Source organism: Dermacentor silvarum, chromosome 3 (genome assembly GCF_013339745.2).
Source record: "Dermacentor silvarum isolate Dsil-2018 chromosome 3, BIME_Dsil_1.4, whole genome shotgun sequence".
NCBI classification, from domain to species: Eukaryota; Metazoa; Arthropoda; class Arachnida; order Ixodida; family Ixodidae; genus Dermacentor; species Dermacentor silvarum.
In genome coordinates this window covers 184,175,378-184,200,327 of record NC_051156.1, presented here as the reverse complement: position 1 = coordinate 184,200,327, position 24,950 = coordinate 184,175,378, and the positions used below count along the sequence as shown (strand labels likewise).

The 24,950-nt window shown below is 43.8% G+C and overlaps 1 protein-coding gene across 1 annotated transcript; it reads right to left on the bottom strand.

Moving 5' to 3' along the window:
• Positions 1-397: 397 nt before the first annotated feature.
• Positions 398-24,909, bottom strand: LOC119446225 (NADH dehydrogenase [ubiquinone] 1 alpha subcomplex subunit 13). Its single transcript, XM_037710593.2, has 4 exons — positions 24,764-24,909; positions 17,720-17,798; positions 9,731-9,802; positions 398-716 (listed from the first exon to the last, which is right to left on the bottom strand). Exons 1-4 carry the CDS (start codon positions 24,855-24,857, stop codon positions 506-508), a joined length of 456 nt encoding a protein of 151 aa, XP_037566521.1. The 5' UTR covers positions 24,858-24,909; the 3' UTR covers positions 398-505.
• Positions 24,910-24,950: the final 41 nt, after the last annotated feature.

The window sequence follows — 24,950 nt, the reverse complement described above, 5'->3', positions numbered from 1 at the left end:
GGTACCCGACACACAAAAGCTCAAAAGAAATGGAAGCCACTTGATTGCATTTATTAACTGCTTGTCTTTTGTGTGCTTTCAGCTCTTGTTTCAATTTTTTTTGTGTCTTTACTAATCTATAGTAATCGACATTATTGACAACTGGATCAATGAGTGTGGTGTAATTATTGGTATTTAGTGAGGCATTAGGAAAGCAGTACTTCTGACATAAGACACTTTCCATCGATGCTTTGCTAAATGACATGCAAAAAGGATTGCAAGTACAAGGAAGTGAATTGCTAAATGGTTCCATGAATGGCTGTCACCAGCGATTTAACTGAGTCGTAGAAGCTCTTAATACATTTTCTAGGTCGGTCACTTGCATACAGAATACGAAAAAAACAACAACAACAAAAAAAACAGGCTCCTGCATTCTTTAATGAAAGCACTCAAGTGGGATACCTATAAAAAAAATAACTAACGAAATAGGCAGTGCCTGTAGCAAACAGTGGAAAGCCACTGCAGCTCAGTAGTTGGTGTCCCAGTAGTGCCAGATGTCGTAAGCGACCTTGGGGTCCGCGTGTGCAAAGAACTCCTCGGCGACGGGGTCTAGGTGAGTGTCAGGACTGACTGTCTTATACAGGGGCTCTCCGTAGTAGGTGCCCACTTCCCAGCCAGGCACATTCTTCATTAGCTCCCGCTCCTCCTCGCGGTTCTTCTTCAGCTGCTTCAGGTACCTGCCAAAGAAATCACCAAATTACTTTCCCCTCATCATAGCAAATTCGGAATTCAAGTTGCTCATAAGCGAATTGAAAACAGACCCTAAAGACAATTGTGTACTTTGTTTGCCTCGGAAAATATTAAACCAGATTCTTTACACTGCAATCGCAGGTTTTATGCTTATTTAAGGGACACTAAATAGAAACATTAAATCAGTTCAGACTTTCAAAACTACATTTTAGTTAATTTTGTGGTAAGGTGTACTAATTGGATGAGAAGATGAAGGTCAAGGTATCAGTTTATAAATATTGTGCCAAAACCTGCAACTGAAATCTGCAACAAATTTCAATATATTTACATGTTTGGGCCGTTGTTGCCCCGTAAAAGTTCTTGACACTTGCTAAGTTCAATCTCTAGCTCTTTAAGAGTACAATGTAGTCTATCTTTATCAATAAAAAAGGTCACAGGCCTGTGCGGCACACGCAGCACAGTCACAGCGTAAGCTGGTGGAGTGGCTCAAGAGTAGCTCCAATTTCGGCACCACGCACACCAGGGTCTTCACGAGAAAGTCTCTCCGCCTCGTTTTGACGAGAACGATCTGAACTGTCATCCGGGCGTCGATGGTGAGCTGCGCATGATGTGTTTGCAGGCACGTTAACTAGATACCTGCACACAAAGCACTAGGCATATGGTTGTTTTCTTGAAAGTTTGCTAAGTGTGCATGGGTGGCTGACGTTAGGCATCAAGTCTCATTTCTGCAAGCCATGGAAGGACGCATGCTCACATATTTCTTCATAGGTGAATACGAGTGTACACTCGTGCACCCTACCCTTGTGCATCTCTTGTGCAATGCTGTTGGTATTTCTATGATTTCATTCACCTTCCAAAGGTGGATTTGTGGTGCTATCTACAGTCCAGATTGCACTACACCACATTAAACCATACAGTGATGAGCTCAGATCGTGTTTTACATGAAGGTGTTGATCACAATGCTTCTCGAGAAAACTGTTGCAGCAGCTGGTTTATTCTTGCATGTTTAGAGCCATTACATACATAAATATGGCACAAGTATGCATGCTTTCTTTCGAAAAAATGCAATAAAACGCGACTGCACTCAAATGTGGCGAGGTCAACAATAAGTGAGCATGAATGAACTAACTACATGCTTGTTATTGACTTTTAACTGGCAGCAGTTTACGGAAGTGCCAATGGAGTTGTCAGCCATCTCCCTTTCTGCATTTTAAGAACAAATTAAACCTTTGGAGCCCGGCAGAACAGTGCACAGGTGACCTGTACAGAACACGGACTACAACGTACACCCAAAGCTGTAATTCACTTTAGTGTTCTCTCAAACAACAAGTTTCAGAAATAGAAACCCTACTAGTCCAGGGTACAAAGGAGTCCCAGCCAAGTCTTGTACTACACCACCTGTGTCCCCTTATTTCTAAAGCTCTCAGATTTCTCCAAACCTAACATAAATGGGAGAAGTGAAGGCAGACAGTTTCGTGTTAGTACAGTGCCACATCCCGGGTCAGACTTGAGCGTAGAGAGGCTGCGGAAGGGACACCAGCACATGTGAACTGTTCATGACTCACTGCTCCTTCATGTGTGTAATCAGTTTCCAGTTATGAAAGCAGGCACTTGCAACATGTTTGTTTGCAGTTCACCAATACCAGACAAATTATTATGTAACAGTGCCATTTTTGTTGAATGGTGAGCCACTGTCACCTGACTGTGCCCAAGTCTGGTATGGGTGGAAAAAAGCACATGCTAAAAGGGACAATGCTGGGGCATATACAGTTGAACAATGATATAATAATTTGACAGATATACTGAAGTAAATCTGAAATGTTTCTCGTTGATATCAGTGTGTAATGAATATATGCTTAGAATGAATATAGGACATAATGAAGGTATTTTCGTGTCAAATCCAATGTTTTTACAACAGGGTTCAGCTGCAATTGGTTTTGCGAACCTCACACTTTGGAGGAATGTGGAAGCACATGTATTTCCACACTATCAGCACAATCTAACAGAAGAACAATGGCCATGAGAGGTGCCATCGTGGAGGGCTCTAGATTAATTTTGACCACCCTAAGTAAACAAGTGCTACATGACAATGACATGGCACCATGCCATTCCTGCCAAGCATATACACTATGGATATTAACCAATGTGTAAATCCACGGCCCCTCGAATATAATTGAAAACCGCAAACCAGAGAGGCAAGAAATGAAATCTGCCATTGCCAAAAGCCACTGTCCCAAAGCTGTCCAATAGTCACTCTTGAAGAAAAGGCTAAATCTGCCTCGGCAGTATCGAGATCCCCGTTCTACACTTGGCTGGAATAACTTTCACCCCTAGTAAGTTTCACCCAGCTAGCCAAAGTTCTGTTGAGGATGTTTAGATTAACCCCTTCTGAGCCTTCGACAAGCTGGGTTCGCCCACGCATTTCTGGTACAAACTGGTGGGACTTTTAATTTTCTAGTAATGCCATGGACGAACCAGTTTCGTTTCAGTGCTCTAGTGTGCTTCTGGTATATGGCGGTACATATTCCGTGGGGCCGCACAAGCAAGTGCGAGGTTATTCTGTTGGAAGTAAAACAATGTTGGCAACTGGAGTCTTTAAAAAGGGTGCTGCTCAAACTTCGTTGGCTTGTTGGCGAAAAAGAAAAACTGACCTCTGCGATGAATCGAGTGATTTTGAGGATGAAGTGTACTGTTCTTTGAGTGAAGATGACACCGATGCTCTCAGCTCGTCTTCTGAGATTAAGAATGATGATGAGAGCGGCGCATCTGGCGATTTTAACCTCGCAAGTCAATGATGTGAACGCAACCTAAGCAAAACCCCTGCATGCCTACCTCCTTTCACATTTTTGGCCTCTCCTGGTGGTAATAAGTGTGATGTGGAGGACACAGGTGACCCATTGAGTTTCATGCCCTCTTTTCACATGTATTGCATGGCATATGATAACGTGCTGTTAAGCTTCAGTTTTGCAATAATGGTTGAGATATTGAATAAACACTTAAAACATTATCTGCAGCATTTTTTGCAAAAACTTCTGCGATAATAAAAACTTGGCCATCTTTAGTCAGAATTCAGGATAATAGCATGGCATGAAAGGGATTAAGCAGAGACATTAGCTGGGGCCAACTTTGATTTCTTTTTTCAAATGCTACTAATATGTATGGAAAGCATCACAGAAAATTGCACATTACATACTTCCGCAGCCTTTTCCATATGTATAGTAAAAGCAGAAAGAAAGGCCTGGTTGAACAAGAAGACAACACAAGCACTGACTGGCAACTTAAGGGTCTAACCAAGGAGGTTATAAAAAAACTTCTGGAGTGGAGATGCCGCGCCGCGGCTGACGCCGTCGACCGCCATATTGCTCCGGGCAGAAAACGCAGCTGCGCCGCTTGGGCCCTTGCGGTAGTTCGGCAGTTGCGGCATTTATAGTGCTTAGTTACGGTCTACTGAGCGGTAGTTCTGCGTTTGTAAGGGAACATCCAAGCTCTGCTGAACGGGATGGTGAACGCCTGCGTCGCACGAATCTTGCAAAGCAAAAGTCAGGAGTAACGTTTCACGTGTATATGTAGCGCGAAAAAGCCTTCAATCGCTCGACCATTGCTGTGCACTATCTCCGTCGAGGAGCGCTGTTGTACATGAAATCTACTTTTAATTGGCTAATATAGGCTGAAACAAGCTTTTTTCTGCATGTTTGTGCGACAGGTTCCCGAAAGAGAAAGCGCTGCGTGACGCATGGCAGCCCGCTGTTCGCAGAGATGGCTGGGCGCCTAAAGATTCGGATGTTCTTTGCTCGGTGCACGTTGAAGAGGGTTGTTTTGACAGGTCTGGTCAAACGACAAGGCTGCGACAGGGCAGCACTCCAACCATTTTTCTAGTGTTCTCCGCACATCTGCATAAAAAAGCGAGTTCGTAAGAAATGCTTGCTGTTCGTATATATCTCCGGTGCGCTTGCATATGAGATTCCGCATGTCGAGAGGAATTATTTACTACTTATTTATATAAAATGATACAGCTCACAGACCTGGCGGACGTCGTAGCTGCGTCTCACAAGTTGACTGTTTATAAGCGTGGCACGCAACTGTTTCGCATCAAAACAAGAAAATAACTGACCTAACTGGCAAATAAAGAGTATTGCCAGTCACATATGGTGTGTGTAACAACACGATATGTGCCTGGAGCAACAACAGTTATTGTGCAGCCATAGGTATCCTATCTCGGCGTAATTTAACTTAGGCTGGATCGCGAATATTACTGTTTTCGGAGATCAAGTTGCTGTTGCATGCCGTCGTGTAAAGCTCTATACAAATCAGAGTTCATACAAATTCGTCTATTGCGGACTCACGATCTTTACAATATTTAAAAGCCATTATTCATAGTTACTGAACCGTGCGCCTTAAGAAGTGACATTATCAGCATGCCTTTAATTTTGGGCATTGGTGCAATTTTTTTGTTTTTGCGAAGCCAAAAATATGTTTGTTTTGATGTGTTTGCATTTTATGTATGCCTGTTTGGTATTGTTTTCCTGTAGTATACACTGTGATGCACCAGGTAGTTATGCAATATTTTATTCATTTTTCCCACCATGTTGTTTTATGCTTATTTTTATCAAAATAGCCAGGACATAATAAAAATTTATTTACCACTTTACTGATTTAACTTTGTACTTCGTGTCACTTCGGTAATGTGGCAAGCTGATGCGCATGAAACGCGTTACAGCTTCAGCCCACGCATTCTTGCGTTAACTGCCTTGTGCATTTGTCCTTAGCCTGACATGACAAAGATTACTGGGGATTCCTGATGATAGAACTAGGCGACATGAAAGCCCTAGCGTCGATAATTCAATGATACGACGGCCGCTTTCCACTTCTTTTACGGAGTCTTCGTCACTTTATTTCGTCACAATTCTTTCAGCAAAAAGTCACTCTAAATTCGCCTAATTCACCTCTCTGTGCACGCATTATCGCCTCAGTTCAATCGCGTAATCACTTTTAGAATGTTAAATGTGGCTTTCCCATCATCATCAACTAGCCCAGCACCGCGTGTTTTTCCCATCATTACCTTTTGTTGAACTCCTATCACCCAGCTAAACCCCTTTAATCCACGATTATTTACTCCTAATTCAACATTATTACAGTCTCAACACACTTCATTCACCTATCTATATTCATTGTTACTGCAGTTCACATGCTTAATTAATATTGTATACTTAATAGTGGTATTGCGCGCGTTATCACCTCTTATCCTAAGAGGATCATTTCGTGTCAACAGCACGGTTTTGAAACGGCCTTGAGACGGACACCCCACCATGAGGTATGCATAAAAGGCTGTCGCATTAAAAAAAAACATCTGCGCTAAATAAATCATAGTAATTCTCCCGCTTTCATCATAAAACGCCACCACGAAATCGCACTGGTTACGCTACCAGCGCGCAAGCAGCGCTCGTTCTTGCCTGGAGCAAGATGGCCGCCAACCGGTTTTCCAGGCTTCAGCCGGTCGCATGGGCGCGCATAGGGGATCTCCACTCCGGAAGTTTTTTTATAACCTCCTTGGGTCTAACTTTGTAGCTCTTTCCACCACTTTTACTTTTTTTTCTTCCTTTATTTCTTTTTTATTAACTTCTGTGTATCTTTCAGGCCTTTTCGTAACAACAGCTTCTACCCTTTCATTCATACCTAGCTACATAGAGTCCGTCAGGATCCTTGCCCCCCAACTGCTCCTCCATCCCAATTACCTTTCAGTGGCAGCTCACTGCCGTGGCACCCTCCACATTTCAGTCAGCCCTTTTATTCCTCATGCCTTTCCTGGCTTATAGGAGTACTGACACGACAATTTATCAAGGTCATTGTTTTACATCTTATGAACACCTAAACCCCTCCAAATCTTATCAAAAATACAAGTGCCAGAACATGTTAAACAGTTTACTGTGATGCTTTGTTTCTATGAACAACTTTTGGTTGCGGAACACAAAGGGTGGATACTTCATGACATTATGATCCACTGGTTTGCTTCGTTCTTGTGAACACTGTGGCTACCACAAACAAGCATCGCCAGGAGAAATGCAGGTAGCACTTTAGTTTTTTTTCAAGAGCAATGTCATCATATCTAGCCTTATTGCCACGCAATGTCAGCAAATTTCGCACTGTGTCAAGATAATGTTGATCGTCCCGTGTTCTCCTTGTCAAAGAGAAGGAAGACAGTTGGTGCTTTTGCGTCGAATAAAGACACCTCAACAAAATCACGTGGAAGGACGTCTACCCCTCTCTGCCTATTGATGACGCTTTGGACTGCTTGTACGGATCCAAGTACTTTTCATCCATAGACGTTCGATCAGGCAAATCTTGGTAGATGACATGGGCCGTGAGAAAACTGCCTTCGTAACACCTGACGGCCTCTACCAATTCAAGGTCATGCCCGTTCAGCCTTTGTAATGCCCCGGCAATCTTCGAAACCAGCCCTTAATTTTCGTCCGTTAATGTGGAGTCGCCGATTAGTCAGTATGTCGCAAATTAGCGACACTGGGTAGGAAGGGGTTATACCAAGAAAGGAAAGCTAAGAGACAACAGGTCAATGAAGAAGTGCATTTTTATAATTGCTAATTTTGTCAGATAGTTGTAAAGTTCAGTTAGATGCTCTTTGAAACTCCGTCCAACCCTACCAGCCCCCTTAAATGCAACTAGCTTAAAACTCTGAACCGTTTCTTTAGTGCCAAGACTTGCACAGTGTGTGCACATCTGGGAGTGGCATCACAACATGACTTTTTTGTGTAACATACTGAGTATTGCAGTCGCTTCTAGCGCTTCACCTGACCACAACAAGCTCATCTACAATGAATGATAAGAGGTGGGATGAAAGCAGGCAGAGTTTTTATAATTGCTCTGACAACGTTTCCTGGTGAACTGCAAAAATACTTGTGTACTTAGATTAAGGTGCATGTTTAAGAACACCAGGTGGTTAAAATTAGTCCTGAGCCCTCCAGTACAGCGTGCCTTTAAAACTCCCTGTGCAGTTTCACGATGTTAAACCCCACAATGTATACAAGCAAAAGAAAAAGAAAGAGAAACTGCTGCTGTAGATACTCTTGCCTGCTTTAATCTGAGTTTTGCATTCAAGTGAACAAATTTACGGGTTTACGAATAGCAGTTTTTCAGACCACATCGAACATAAATCAAATAGCGCCAGAAGTCAATCGAATAATTTTTGAATATTTTGCAAATAATGTGCAGAAGTCTCACCTACAATTTTCCACCCTGGTAATCATAACAGTGAAAAGTTTCTGTAATTACACTGCATGTTATAAACCATGCTTTATTAAAAGTATAAAAGGAGCATTAGGAACAACTAAGCAGATTGTTTGTAAACTCATGCTCTTCGTAGCATACGCGGTCATACATTATCACATAAGAATATAAAGATAACGTTGAGGGCTAATTAATATCTGTGTATAATTTCACAACCAAATCACTAACATCATCCATGGCATAACAAGAAAAAAGCTATTTTTCTCTGGGTCAAATGGTCATTGGAGATAGTGCCCCTATTGTAATAAAGCACATTGCAATAAAAGGTATTCTTATTTAATCCGATTAAAGGACACAGGTGCAGCATTTATAGATGGCATCAAACAATACCAACTGCTAAATTATGTGTTTAAACAGCTTTTTATAGCGTATGATTATGTTTAGCTGGAAAGGTGTGGCTATCTGAGCGATGCAGCGTGCTCTAGTACGTTATTTACGATGTGGATAGGATGAAAGTTATTGCATTTTTGCTTCAATTTCATACTTGAACGAGTGCAGTTGACAATATATGGTCATCAACTGTACATGAATAAACAACTGCAATAGAATAGTGATTATTTGATTCAATGCCCTTATCAACTAACTGACTAATGGATCCGAGAACCGAATTGAATAGGGTGATATTTGACTTGTTACTCGAACAGTTTCGAATATTCGCACATCCCCTAAACAAATTTGTTTGCTGTTTACTTCTGCTGCTTGTCATTTCAAATTTCTACTTATTGAAGCACTGCGTTTAACTTTTAATTTTTAAGATTTACAGATAAACACTTTAATAATCCTCATTAAGCGTGATCTGTACACAATAGATGTAAACCTTGGCAATGTGATTTACTCATGAAGTATGAAGCGAATGTATAAATTGTAGGACAAACAAGGAAGGTGATGCAAACATTTGCCAGCTAGACTTGCATTTGTATCATCCCTAGGCAAGGCGCTAGACATTCCAATGCACACTGTGTTAATTTCCAATGGCATATTCTGAGCACACCTACAGAGTCCAGCGGCGCTATGGGAGAAAGTGCCCGCTCTTAGCAGTATTCACACTTAGCAGTATTCTAGTATACTATAGTTTCTGCTTCCTTTTGATGCTTTCCTTTGAGCATTGCCATAACACATGATCTTGCATTTGTCTTGCATCTCCCACTCTCACCAAGCTGGTTTTTCTGGATGTGGTGCGCTTGTTGGGTTGCATCATGCAGCCTGTGCTGGTGTTGGTGACCGCAATGACTACCTCTTCTCTGTATATGTCTCTGTGTGCTCCTAGTCTATGTTTCATTATACTTTGCCAAGTGCAGTATAAACTCTTCAGTTTACAGTCAATGCTTGTGTTATCCTCTTGCTTGTCTGCGTCTCTCCTGCGCTGTTTTCATTACAGATCTTGACCAACTAGCCCATGTCTACACCTTACAACTCCATGTCGGCAAGTCTACATGCAAATATTTAAAAAACTATAGCCATACAATCTATGAATTTGAGTATAATGGATTCAGTGAGCACCGATTCTGACGGAGGGTGGAATGCATTGAGATGCAAATGGGAAGCACGAGAAGGAACACGCTTCACAATTTTCAGATGTGATTTTGCTTATAACACCAGGCAAAGATTGTACACATACAGACAGCCTGGCAATTAAACAACTGATCAGCCTGCATGTTGTAAACTAGTGAAGATGAATATGCTGTGAACAATTACTACTTACATTCTGTCTCTCTCGGCAAGCAGAAGAGGCTGCAGCGCATTATGCCCATCAGCAGCTTCAATTTCGATCAACCTGGAATAAAAATACATCATCATTAAACCAAATCATGTGTGGAGTGCACTCATAAATCATTAAACTCGTCAGAGTGAATTCCCAAACTGTTTGTTCTGGTCTATCACGCCGAAAATATTACTGCGAGCTTACAATGCACCATTTGTGCCACGTGCGTCTGTTCTGAGCCGCGATACGGTGAAGAAAGATTGCAGCGAGCATCAGTGACGCTGAGCTATGCTTCGTCTGAAAAGAAGATTGCGCGGCGACACACCGCTGCAAACAAACGTCCTGCGTGTTTGTTCCATGGTGGCCATCACTTCACGCTGAAGGATTCCTACCACCATAGAGAGCTAAGTGGGTTCGGTGTTTGGGTAAACGCAAGCGCAAGTGGACTGGGCGTTTTACGGGATGAGCGGAGGCGCAAACGTGAATGGCTTGCACGGTGCAGCCACCTGGTGACACAGAGCTCAACCAGAGAAAGACAGAGTTAATATGGCAGTAACCAAGTGAATTATACTTTGCTGCTGGTGTAAATTTTCGGCAGGAGCGTAATCGTGAACACTTTGTCTTTTTAAATGTTTAAAATGCTTTACACTTCGTTACAGCAATATCAGCTCTGTATTTGGCTGGTTAAGCTCTGCGCCACCAGGTGGCTGAACCCTGCAAGCCAATCAGGCAGCGGCCGTACATCTACGCTAAAGCTACTTCATCACAGTGGTAGTAGTATTCCGCGGTGCCACATCGCTGCAAACATCCTGCGTATTTGTTCCATGGTGTTTTGTTTTGCTCCAAAGTGGATTAAACCAGTGATTGCACTTTATAAACACATGTCCGTGGCTGTCGATCTTGCACCGTAGCAGACGATGCGCAGCGTGGTAGAAGGCACAGGGTTATTTTTCTCGCCTGATCTGGCATGTGCTCTAGCATTACCATCACCAGAACTCTACCATGACAGTCATCAAGATATAAAGTATATTTGTACTGAGAAATACGCATTTTAGAAGTCTGATTTTTTGAGTGGGGACTATTTCTTTAGCTTTGGCCATCTGGGCGATGCCTTTCCTGCCTTCTTAAGTTCTTAAAAAGCACAAGTGAACATATTGCTTCCACTGTGACAAAAAGCATCGACAGGATGGTCTTTTGCATCAACAACATGCTGCAAAACAGCTACATGTTCTTTGGTTTTGAGAAATATGCCAAATCTCGAATGTTGTGCTCCCGAAGTGGATTTCACCACTGCATTGTGAAGACATGTTTACATCAAGGGAACAAATGAATGGAAGCTGCTTGTTCTTGCTCAAGAAGACCAGCTGTTTGAAAAGCTTGCCTTATTAGAGGGACACAAAAGAGAAACACAATATCAATCCAAACTGACAAAGTATACTTTAAAAGTTCTACTTTCATTATTCTAGTGGCAAATGGCCGATTATTAGAAGGGAATAAAAAAGGTCAAACTTCTAATCTCTACAATTTTGCACCAAAACTCCTGTGTTGGCACGTCAAAGGTCACTACAATTTTGCACCAAAACTCCTGTGTTGGCACGTCAAAGTGATGTCTAGGATTTCAATGTATTTTCTCTCACTAGGATCACTGCGGCTCAGTAAATGTTCTAGAAACTTGCTATGTTCAGTCGTTGGCTGTTTTACAATACAATGTCACCCATCTTTACAGATAACAGATTAACTAGGCCTGGGCAGACACTGCATGGCCAAGCTGGTGCGGGAACTTTAAGGTGGTGTTGCTATCTGTCTTTTGTTTTCAAATCTTCTCTGACTCATTAAGCCTCCCCTCGTGGTAAGAGTGGACTTTTTGGTTTTGTAGAAGTGCAATTTACTTATAGATGAACTTTGTTTCTCTTTAGTGTCCTCTTTAAGAAGTGTCATATAAGTAGTTGCATAACAAGCAACTTCAGTTGTGTTTTAGTGAACATGGCAAACTAAAAAATTTAAGAACAATGTAACTTTTTGAAGTGCTACTCAAGCAAGTAAGGTTTCTGTGCGTGCATTTTTAGAGATTATTTATGTCACAACCGCTTCTGGTACTTCCGCTTGTAAATGCATTGTACCCAGGAACTATTGTCACGGGGACTGAAGTCAAGTCGCTGGTCAAGCCAATTAGCTGCAAGTGATGTTTGATGCACAGTGAGTTCCGGATTTCGGTCACATTTGGAATAATCGGTCAATTCAGCCATTTTAGAGAGGCTGAAAACTTGTGATAATTGCACCTTCCTGCACAGCTGCGGCCATTACGGCTGCTACGCTTACAAAGATAGAGTATGCACAGTAGTTCTGCTGATCTTTCTTTTTTTCTGAGCAGCCGCCATCCGGGCTATAATGTGTCAATTCTTCAATATGCACAGTAACAGTGCCACTGCTTTTGTTGAAGACGGTTGCCAAAGTAAAAAAAATTACAGAGGGTGAGTTAGATAAGCAAACATCTGTGCCGACACATGTCCTGTATGAGTTGAGTTGATGGTGCTTTTAACTCTAGACTAAACTAAGATGCGAGTGCAGTGAAAGTGAGAAGCTGGGCTATTAATGCATAAGCATTCTTTGGTGAGTACCCCAGCAAATTAGTTTATCACGTGAGAAGTGTAATATAATGCCTTGCATCTGTAAAAAAATGCGTAATTTAGGAAGTTCAGAAACTTCGTTATAATAGTGTAAATGCATATGATTGGTAGCTTTATAAGCGATAAGAAAGAATTAAAAAAAAAATTACCACCCTTCTACTCCGTGAAGATGGTCGAACAGTGAAGCTGTGTTAGTTACACCGAGTGTTACGAGTGCATGTGCTGCCCGTGATGCAATTGTGTAAATACAAGTAAACACAGATCTACTACAGGAACCTATATTATGATGAAACGTTGCGAGGCGAAAAGAGCCAGCGACTTCCGACGCTACTCGACGAGTATCCAGTTCTCTGGTCGAAACCTGTCGAGCTGCTGCTAGAGGACTCGGCTGCAGTCACGGCCGCGGGCGTTCGGCATGAACGCAGGGAAACGCGAACGGCGTCAGCAGCAGCTCTGCGCGTTGCGTCGTTGGCGCCGCTACACATTTGCGGTTCTCTCATTGTTTGTTTTATTGCGATAGCAATTATATGGACACTCTAGGCGAATTTCTGCCGTCTGCGTCGCCGAGAGGTTCCGTATAAAGTCCAAGGGCGATAAAATCGTCGCTGCGTGCCGTACGCTGTATGTGCGATTGAAAGCATGCGACAGTGAGCCAGCAATTGTGGCTCGCGCACACGAGGGTGGGAAGTAGGAATGAAGCGCGCATTCGTCCAGTCACGCACAACACTCCAAAGGGAGGGTAGGGAGGTGGAGGGGCCGTGTTTCAGTCTGCCTGTGCGCTCCCGCCAGCCGGAAGTCTCTGGGGGTAGGGTGGGCAGGTGGAGGAGCCACGCTTTCAGTGCGGCTGCGCGGTCCGAGGAGCACGTTCTGCGCCCGCCCGTGTGGCTGTATCTTGAAAGACTTCTGAGGCGGGGGCGGAGTCCGCCCTCCCTGTGTTTTCGGGGCTAAGATTGCGTTGATGCGAGCGCCGGCACGAAGCTCAATTCGCTCACTGCTGTTGCTGCGGTGACTCACTCCAGCGTTTTTACAGCGAGTTTCCACGGTCATCGAGTAAGATGCGTTCATGTTTGCTTGTGCACGTGACAACCTGCTTGTTAATTTAGTTAGTGTGCCTATGTTAACAAGTTTATACAAATGATAAAACTACTACCCTTACTTTGCATAGCTGTCCACTAATTTGCTATCGCAATCGATGGTTTGCCTTTCAAGCGAAACTGCAATTTTTTGTTTTTTCGCTCTGTTTTGGGATGCTTTTTTTCTCATGTGCAAGTTGTGCCGCCCATTTTTGCGTTGCAACAAGCCCGTTCACGAGCCAACTCTCGCTGACGCTTGTGGTAGGCTGCCTCTTCCTCTGGGTACGCACTACTTGTGGTCTTCCCATTGCAGCCCAGCTGCGATGTGCGTTCATTATCCGAAAGGGCGGGCCGCACAGAAATGGCTTCAATTATACCCATGCCTCCCCCCCCCCGCGCTTCTCCTCCTCTGCTGGCCACATGACCTGCCCTCCCCCGGTGCGGCTCTCATCCCCTCCTGGTCACGTGACCTGCGTGACACCGCCGGACGGACAGACGGCGAAGGGTCGACTTAAAACAGCTACGCTGTTTAAGATTGGATCAGTGGTAAAAGCATTCTCGTCAGGCTGCCTTGAAAGCTTACTTTCCCGTATTACAGGTGTGTGTGCACGGAAGCCTGCTGTGGAACTGCTGAGTATAAAAATAAGAATAACTGATTGGTACATGTGATAATAATAATAATAATAATAAATAATTTGTGGCTCTAAAAAAAAAAGAAAAAAAGGATGACGTAACAAAAAAGGAAGAAAATAAAATATTAAAAAAGAAAGAAACCAGCGCGGTGAAACAGCTTGTGACTGGCCAGTTCTGGATCAGTTCATACGCTTGCTTTGAAGGGGACATGCAGCTTCCTGGCAACTCATCTCCACAACTGTTCAGTACACAGATTTCATTTCTTTGGCACTGGAAAAGTGATGGGTAGACATGCATAAGCTTGCAAAAGCAAGTAAGCAAAAGCGGAGTAACAGCTGAGCTAAAGAAAGCTTATGCATTAGTACAGAATTCTCAGAATTTCTGTAGCTTTCTTTTTTTGTTCAAGTTCACACTAGACATTGTGTAAGGCTTATGTTGGGGCTAGATGGAATAGCATAATTGGGATACAGCGCTGCAGATATATGATGGACACAACAAATGATTCCACATTGCCCTGTGTTCCTATGAAATCAGGTGTTAGAAGCGCTTTCCTCATCTATGTTCATGTTCCGATTGTGTGTCTATGATACCTCTGCGGCACTGTATCCCAGTTATCAATTAAACATTGTTCTCACAGCAAAAAGACACAGATGCCTGAAGCTGGAATAATGGGGAAGCATGAAGACATGGCAGTTTATTTACAACCAGTTGAAAGTCTAGCATGTTTCCTGTCATCCTCTCTCCACTAAACTGTGTCCTTTCATGTTAGAACAAGCTTTAGTCCATGTCAGTCAGTTTGAGAGTGTATATAGGTTGGGTCGTTTGCTACGGTTCGCCATGCTTTTCTTAGCTGTCTCCGTACTGGATGCAGCTGCAGTGGCGCCGAGCATTCAAGAATGCACACGGGGGCTGTCATGGAAATTATATTGAAAGCCGTGACAGCGCCTCCCGAGCCAGTGGGCAGAGAAATGACAAAGCACGCGCGGAAAGTGCGTTTCGTGGAAATGAGTCATGGCGGCAGCTCATTAATTTAGGGAGGAATGGAATTCCGCTGATGTGGCTTTTCCAACCCATGTTGTGGCAGAGGGCCACCAACCGGTAACTGTTTGCTCAAACGGGCATGACGGACGGCAATTAACTGGCATAGAGTGATTGAAAAACGCTTGCGGGGTTTGACGAATTGAGTGCTGCTTTTGTAGGGGCGGGTGAAAGCAAGAGTCAAAGAATGTACGCATTTTTGTTGGGTTGTTTGACCGAGTGCAACTGAGCCAATAAAACGGGCACTCGGCATGAGAGAGGAGAGAAGTTGTCTGGACGCAGCCCGGCCGGGCGCTTTGCTGTGGAATAAACGTTGTCCCCCACCAGATGCTGGTTCTTCCTTCGTGTTGCCACCGTGCACTCGGGCCACCGAGGGGGGCCATCTCGGACCACCACAATCCATGACCCTCTATGCCTAACTATGTCCAAGTAGTCAGGTGAAGAGTGACAAAGCATAATTGTGGCCAAATTAAACACAGATAAGACGATCCAACTGCTTAGAGAAAAAAGTTGCTGTTTCACCCGAAAGGCGCAGCATCGATTGCGATAGCAAACTATTAGACAGCTATACGAAGTAAGGATAGTAATTTTATCTACCGTATTAACTTGCAAACATTCGCTTACTAACTAAATTAACAAGCATGGTGTCTGTGCACGCAGGCAGACATGAACACATCTCACTGGATGAGTGCGGACATTCACAGGCAAAATGCTGGCGTGAGCATGGCAGCAGCAGCGAGCAAATAGACCTTTGTGCTGCCTCTCGCTTCAATGCAAGCTAAGCGGCAAGAACACAGCGCACACAAAGCTATCAGCCTTTGGAGCACCTGCACTCTGTCCCCATCGCAGATCGCTTTCAAGGTAGGGTCCGCACAGCCACGCTCAGCTGCTAAATACGCAGCCGCTGCAGGAGTAAAACGCCTCCCCCTCCTTTCCTCGGTGCCTTGTGCGTGATGGAAGATGGCACGCTTCCTTCCCGCTTTCCTTCCTTGTGTGTGCGAGATTGAGACACCCATCCTCGGTTCACCCTCACACGCTTTCACTTGCACGCACAGCACATGGAGTGCAGCCACAATGTTATCACACTTGGACTTCATACGGAACATCATGGTGACAGAGGAAATGTGCCTGGAATGTCCACATAATTGCTATCGCAATAAAATGGGAAAGCAAAGCAAGTTTTAATATACACCTCTTCAGTGTACTCTTCAGCCACTTATACTGTACAAAACGCATCTGCGGATGTGCTATACAATCCACTGCTAAAATAAACACTGTATTAGAACTTCATTACAGATTATAGTTTCATAAGCGAAGGACATGCAAACTATTGCTTAATGCGTAGCTTTCAGCATAATAAAAGTAGGAATGTTTCAACTATATTGACTTTACTATCAGCTAATTGTTCCCTTCAAGAGTGGACCATGCTATAAACCGTTTTCAGCTTTTACTTTAAACATTAGCACATTAAATGGTGTGTTTTCCAATATCACATGCAACTATAGAGCAACTTACGTCAGGAAAAAGACAAATCATAGTGATTTCACAACAGAAGCCTGTGATAACACTTGCTATAAAGGTATATAGTGTAAATTAATCCTTTAGCCGCCAACCCCGAGCTGTACTCGCCACACGAGTTTGTACCAGTATCGCCAACGATAAGTCACACTCGTCCAGCCCGATTTTCTGCTCCTTCCGCTGCCAAAGACATATCACGGCTGTCAATTGCTTTGCTTGCAATTTCCAACTCTAGATGGCGCTAGTAGTCTAAGAAAAACTGCATTTCGTGCCTTTCGCGTGTGTTTTAAGCCTGGCAACAGTCATTTCATAATGGCTCTTCCTCAAGAAGAATGCCGATGGCAGCGATGCTCCAAGAAAAAAAAAAGGTGCTTCTTGGAGCAGTACAGAAAGCAGCGTTAGTGAGGACATGGAATTTGTGTCAGACAGCGACTCGGACTTTGTCTTTACCCTGAATATTGCTTCAGATGACGCAAGAGCGACGGCGATGACGGTGACGCACTGAGCAGTGTACGTGTATGGCAGCGCGTGAACACCGATAACCCACCACCTGCGCCTCCGCGGTTTCCCTTCTCTTAGAAGCAACGTTTGTGCAATTTTCAGTGTGTTACTGTGTATTGCATCAAATAAATACTTCGACTTTCAGTACATTCTGACCCATTACCACGGCATGCATTGAGGGAAAGCCGCCCCCAACAGCAGTTTTTTTTCTTTTTTAATTTCCGTTCTAATTCTAAACAGAAATCAATGATGTAACATATATTTTCAGAATCAGAATTGCATGGAAAATATTCTTGAAAAAAAGTTGTCGATTTTGGTACTTTTTTTGGAAGTTAAATCAGCGGTTAAAGGGTTAAGACAGTTTGTTTCAACTAAAACACAATGTATTGATGAACACAAAGCAGTTCAAGATTCTGCACTTGCAACAACCTTGCAATTTATGGATACTGCAATCATCTGTCAAACAGAAATAATAAATGCAATAAATGTGAGAAAGAACAAAGGAATTATGGATACACACGTTTGGTCACTCTGCAGTGTAGAAGTATTTAAACAAGTGTACGGTTTTGAGCATTACTAGCTTAAATGAGGATACTTACTTCTTCCTAACATACTCGTTCTTCAGCATGTACCACGAGAAGCCGGTAACAACTGTAAATAATCCGAACAGCTTGTACCCTGAAAAAAATGGGGAAGACGTGGTACTTCTTTGACATGAATATAATAATAATAATAATAATAATAATAATAATAATAATAATAATAATAATAATAAAAGAAACTAACATATATGACAGCTTGGCAGAGACATTGTTCCAGTGCCTATTTTTACAACAGCCTTTCTTTATCTCACTGAACAAAATGGAAGCAATGGAACCTTTAATGAGTGTGTCTTCCTGTCATGTATTACCTTAGTTTGGATTGAAAGGCCAACTGCAGCGAAATTTCGCTTTGGGTAAATTGGTTATAAATGGGTAGTATATACTACTGATGCAATCTTGCCAAAGCTGTAGGGCTGGTAATTGTCTAATCTTCATTTTAGCAACCTTTAAACAGCACCTAAGCAGATGACGTATGCACCCGATGGTTAGCAGATATGACGTAAATCCCAGCAAGTCGCCCCCGAGATTTTTCAGCGTCTCATGGGCAGTTGAGGACAGTACCTAATCTTGGAGGTCACGACATGTAACTGCGCGTTATGGTGCATCACTTCCTGCGAGCTGCAATGACTAATGTGACTAGATTCTTTAGATGCCTTTGTGGGACAAAGAGGGTAAGAGGGGGGGGGGGAGGGCGGGAAGGAACGGGTGGCGGCAAAGGCAGAAACAAGATTCAACATTTATTCAAAGTTTTGTTTATGTGAAGGGCAACTCTTTCCAGAGCACTTCAATAAATTTTCACTCGTGCTTCGACATTATTCTGTGTGCTTTCAACACCACATGCATGACAAAGCATGACAACATAAACACGGTGTGGTCAGTATGCCTTGGCTTAACGGCTGGTTCGCCAATGCATTGAAAAGTTCATTGTAGCTGGATCGAGGAAACGGCACAAGCAATCAGTCAGGCGTTCTAGGAGGAGTGACATCTTAAAATGATTCAGAAAGCGAAATTGTTTGCTTGATTTGGCGGTGATTGAACAGAATCGCGCTTTTGTCATGCAACAGCACCATTTTACCCCGGCAGTGTTTCACTTTGCTGCCTGCCTCTCAAGTCTTTTTGAAAGCGACGCAACCACACCCTAGAAAGTGAACAGCCAATCTGGTACCACAGGGCAGGCATTTGGGGACAACTCGCAGTCCACTGAGTCCTAAGTGGGACAAAAAACCGTCCCACAAATAAAACACGGGACAGCAAGATGACGAACGGTAAAAGCGGGATGTGTTCCACAAAAACGTGACATGTGGGAGGGTATTTTGTAAGTGTCCATCTAGTGGACATGTCCATTTCGTTTGCTGCTGAAGTTCTGATTGGCTGGTTTCACGTACGCATGAGAAGGAGAAAGGCGCCTCCGGCCAATCAGCACTTTAGTAGCAGCCAGAAATGAACACTTACAGAATGCCTTCTTGGTCACCTTAGTAATGACAGCATCTTTTACAATGAAGCTGTTAGCCTCTAGTTGGTCGAGATTTTTTGTCGACTCGTGCTCGCCCAAAAACAGTACCACCTCCTAGCGGCCGCGACCACTCAGACAGGAATCATACGGCAGCTGGAAAAGGGGTTCGTGTTTGAGTTTCCGCGTAACAGAATTATGTTTTCTCTTATATTCACATTACAATCCGAAGCTATGATGTCTGCAGCTTGTGTGTAAGTCGTACATTATGAATTATCTGACGCAATTTGAAATATTCACTATGTTCAATAAGGCACTTGCCCCTTGCAGGAGCGCCTAGAAGAATGAGGATGTATGCCGCACTTCCCACACACGTGCGTGCGTGCTATTTGTGTGCAAGCAATGTATCTGTCCTTGATGCATGGACATTCTGATCACTGCATCTGTCGCACAGTGAGGTGCTGCGACCGTAATCGACATTATGGCAAACACTGTCCAAATAAAAGTATTACATCAATAGTTTGGGGTTGTCTAATGTCACATATCGTGGTGGTGCTCGTCTACCATTGTATAACATCAGTTGAGGAGCTGGCACTTGTCTAACGTTGGTTGTGCTTGTCTAACGTCGGCCCCAGCTTCGCTGTACATTTACTTTCACAGGGAGGAAAGGAGGCAGATTTTTTTTTAAGTTTCGGCATAAAGACATCCACGTTTGCAAGCTTATAGTGATGCATGCACTAGTATTTCAAATGTACAACTTTTCATGGAGGCTGCTCTATATGAACACAATCTTAAACTGTTTTTTTTATGCAGTCCCGAAAGTTTTGTTGCAGTTAATCTTTAAGGCACCTTGTTCTGCGACATCTTAGATCACATGAGCCCTACCTTTGTATCGATTCCCATTATTACATAATAGAAAATCAACGTTGAATGGTAACACTTGCCTAAGTAAGCCTTTCCATGACACATTCCCTACATTCTTCTTCAAACATGCTTATTCATGGACTCATTCATCGTGTAATAACTAATCATAACAATGTTACTGGCCTTCAAGAAAACATACATCCCATTTTTAACTGGTGCAATGAATAGAAAGCAGGTCTAAATGTATCCAAATGTAAATGCATGTGCGTCTAGCAGTTCACCAATGTGCCATAACTATACTCTCAATAGTACAGCTCTTTTCCCTGCTTCATCAATGAAATAACTGGGTGTTATCATTACCAGTAACCTAATGTGGGGGGATCATATAAATTCCACTATAGCAAATGCTAAACGAAAGTTAGGCTACATCAAATGAAACTTCTTTCTTGCATCACTTCCGTCAAAAAAAAAGGTAATGTACACAACATATATGTCGGTATATACTCGCCCGCTTCTTGAATAGGATTTAGCAATATGCATTCCTATCAGCCTGTGAACTTTACAATTCGTTGTAAAATGCCACGAGAAAAGAGGGGGAGTTAAGATAACACACATTTTTTAGAGGTTGCCTAGGACGCACGTCCTTTCAGGGATACATAAGCACTTCAGTAACGAGGATTTAACTTTAGACGCAGCATATTGAGCAGCAGCAAACTTGGAACAACAAATACCGACAAGCAACAAACTCAATATCATTGGGTAAATTTCACCCCTACTTGTACGGCCGGCCGTTCACAATTATCACAGACCATCATGCCTTATGCTGGCTTTCATCCCTAAAGGATCCTACTGGCCGTCTCGGTCGGTGGGCTCTACGACTCCAAGAGTACTCATAGTTGTGCATAAGAGCGGCCGATAGCATGAAGATGCTGATTGCATGTCACGCCATTCAGTAGAGCCCCCGGAGCTTCCTGACAGTTGCGAGTATACCTGCGTGCTGTTGCTTACGGCATTTCAAAACATCGAAAATGAGCAACGCCGTGACCCCTACTTGCGAGACGTCATTCTCCGGCTGACTTCCGAGACACCTTCCCCTTCTCTGCGTACGTCTGTGCTGCAGGATGGTGTCTTGTACCGTTACAACATGCACCCTGATGGTCCTGAACTGCTCTTGGTTATTCCTACACATATGCATCAAACTGTCCTCACACAGCTACATGACACTCCTACCACGGGTTCTCGGAGTCTCTAGGACGCATGACCGTGTTCGACATTGCTTCTTCTGGCCCGGCATTTACCGTTCTGTCTGCCGCTGCACAGCCGAAATAGCGCCCTCGTGGGTAGTAAGCATGCCACAATGCTGGCGCAATGAAGAGCGCCGGCAGTGGCGTTACAGGTGTCGCACCTCGATGGTGCACGAGATGAGACCAATGGAAAACCGTCAACATCTGTCAGTGCTGCTTGACGTTTCCCGTCTATTTCAATAAGACCAGTGTACGCACCACGGTGTAATAGGCACACAGTTCTTCAGGAATCCTAATGTGTGTGCACGCAATGCTCAAGGCAGCAGTGGAAACCAGAATGATGCCCTGGCTCCAACAAAGCCGACTGCGTGGCAGTGCATCCATTTGGCTTTGTTGTCTTTGCTGCCAAATGCACTGTATAAGCCTTTGGAGGCCTCCTAATCCTCAGAGCACAGGCCTTGCATGGTCCGTTGATACCAAAACAGCCCGATGGCAGCAGTGCCGACGGCACGAATGTACCTTGAGTGTTCGTATAATTGCTATTGAAATAATACATTGTGAATGCCAAACAAGAGCCTTTGACTGGGCATCTTGGTGGATAGCTTGCTGTCATCTGGTTTGAAAAAGCGCACAATTCCACTGAAAAAAATAATGGGAAATGTGTGCATGCCAGTGTTAGTAGCATATTCAGAAATTTGCCAAATTTAGTTAGTTTTTAGTCACCTTAACAACCTTTACCTGTTTGCAGTAAGAGTGACTTAGTGGCATAAAAATTCCTGAACAGACTTTGGGTAAGTTCAATGCCTTGCACAATTTCATCCCAAGAGAGATTGCGTGCCTTTATTTGTCACTGTTTATAAAGACATACTAAAGAGTTAATCAGTGAGCCATCTGGCAGCATAAACGCTGCTTTTATAGGCAAATCACAACCTTGAGACCCGACACACTTTTAGATAACTGGGGATTTAGAATTACTACAGCATAAACAACGAAGATTAAGTGGAGATGAAGGGGATCTGAAGATGCTAGAGCCAAAGATACTTGTAATAGTAAACCAAAACAGCTGAAACTTACTTTCTGCCAAGTATTTCTAGAGCCTATGGGTCCAACATGAAGCCATGATGGCTGCGGTGTGAACAAACTAGCAAAACAACCAAATGGTAGCACGGCTTGGTCGCTTGATCTGGCTTGTGCAGCTCCAGGATGGCAACGACAATTTAGGCAAGGTTGTTGTCGGTCACTGTGGACACTCCACATTGCGATTGTTAAGCGAAACTCTCAAAAGAAAATATCTAGGATAGTTTTCAGATAGACACTGCCCATGGCATAGCCCCTACGCTGTGTTTGTAACTTTGAATGATCAAAAGTTGCCCTCAACTCTAGTTCTCAAGGAATTCAAGGAGCACATTTATTTCTAAGCAATTGTAAGGGCCCCTGAATCTCTGTTTCCAAATTCAAGGGTTTTCCATGGTTTCAAGGAGGTGCATGAACACTGTAACCATCATCTCTTGGCAACCATTTGGTAAAAATGGAGCGTTTTGGGTTGCGACCTAATCACTTTTCCAAAAAATGTGGTTGATCCCTCTTATATAGGAATCGGTATAGAACACGAAAGTGAAACGTGTCTTCACAGAAGTAGTGTAATGTTTATTGCACATTGATATATAATGTCTATTGGTGTTTTGTGGCTAAAGCGCCCTTAGGCGTTGATGCACCCACGCTGACGCCTGGTGGCACGTCTCCTCCATCACGACTACCAACGTCGATGACCATGAGCAACCGTCGTGCATATGGAAGCTGCACTACGCTGCACACGCTAGCACAACGCGAAAGACGAAGCACGTAACTGACACACTAATACAACGCGCAAGACAAAGCACGTAACTGAATCGTCACCGAGTCAAATCAGTGCGTACAGCGCGTCGTAATTGCAGCCTCCACGATCAACTTCAGAAACATTTTCAGAGCTAATTGCAGAGGCCACGCTCCGCTGTGCTGAGTACGGTGAACGCCACCTAGTAGTGCTTCTGCGAGAACGCGTTGGTAGTGCTTCTTGATGCCAGCATCCCTTCGAATGCTGGCATCGAGGCGTCGTAGTGCTGAGACCACCGAAGCGTTCACTGTCGGTGCGCGTTAGTGTCATAATGCAGTACTTCTCTTTTCTGCTTGTAGGCGGCGGCACCGCCCCGAGCAAGAGCGCGGGTACACGGAGGAGTGTTAGATATATAAGGCGCGTCTGTGTAGCTCTCTGCAAATGCGTTTGTGGCGCAATGGGTTGAACGCTCGGCGATCTATCGTCGCGGACCGAGAGGTCGTGGGTTCGATTTCCAAATTTTGCATGTTTGTGGAACTTTTTCTTCTGGTTTCTTTCTTTGTATTATGTTCGTGTATGTTCGTGTGACGTATTTCCGTGACGGAAATACGTCAGTGAAGTCTTGGTGGACCCCGGCATAAAACACTTTCGTGTTAAAAGAAAGGTGAATAGCATTTGTGCATGCTCGATGCTACAGAAATGTGGACCGTGCTTCTAAGGTAGACAGCAACTGCGTGGCTGAGGCTGCTTGACAGCAAGCGATGCGACTGTAACTATGGTAGATTTATCGGCTATTTTTCTATGCGCGCCTGGCAGAGCATGGTGTGCAAAGCATAACTATTGCACCAAGCAACCCACCCAGGAAGCTTGCTGGGCTGTGAGCCTGCAGGTAGATACGAAATCTTGGAGCGACTTTTACACAGTGTGTGCTGTTCCTGCTTTGTGCCTGAATAAGCACACTAACAACGCGGATAAAGCTCTCAAGGCACTGCATACTGGTGGGAGCTTAATCGCAAACCTACAACAGCATGTTCCCAAAGGCAGGGGCAACGAGTGTTGAACATCAGTGTGCAGCGCCGCTTTCATAGAACCAAATTATTCCAGTACACTAGTTAGAAAAACGGGCAGCAAGTAGTCGGGGTTGAAGGCCTGAGGTAAAAATTAATAATGTTAGCAAAATTTTTTACTGTTAAAGTTGCCGACCGAATATCGGAAACTAAAAATCCCAACACACGCTACACACGCGGCGTTAGAATATCTACAGCAATTCGAATGAATGGTATTGAGGTGCGATATTAGCAAGGCGCATAAAATACGCCGTTGTATTCGTGCACTCTCCTAAAACATAATTTTTATGTGTTTCATTTACAGTAGTACAAAACTGAACACCCGGTTTCCTACCAGCACGAGCCAGAGCAAAATTTAACATACCACCATGATGGATACCACCGTAAATGATAGTTAAACTTTTCTTCTACGGCTAGAAACCGAAGCCGTATATAGTGCGACAACGAAATTCACGCTGGCCGGCGTTTCATTGGTAAATTGCACCTCTGGTGCCTTGGAGCATTAGTCTCCTTCAAACGTCCTGTGCAGCACTGACGTTCCGATGCTAAAGGTGGCATATACCGTTAACTATGATGAATGTTTTAGGTGTCAACAAAACTCACCAGAAAGCAACACTTTGGCAGGAATGCGTTTAAAATTGAAGGGGGCATAGCCCCCTTCAGGAGGCAAATCCTGCTTGAAATTCGACGTCGCCATTCCGCACGAGCCTTGCAGCGGCGCAATTTTCGGCTTGGGGTGGCTTGAAATAAGCTTTGGATGATTGTTTCACACCAAAACGTGAATAACGTG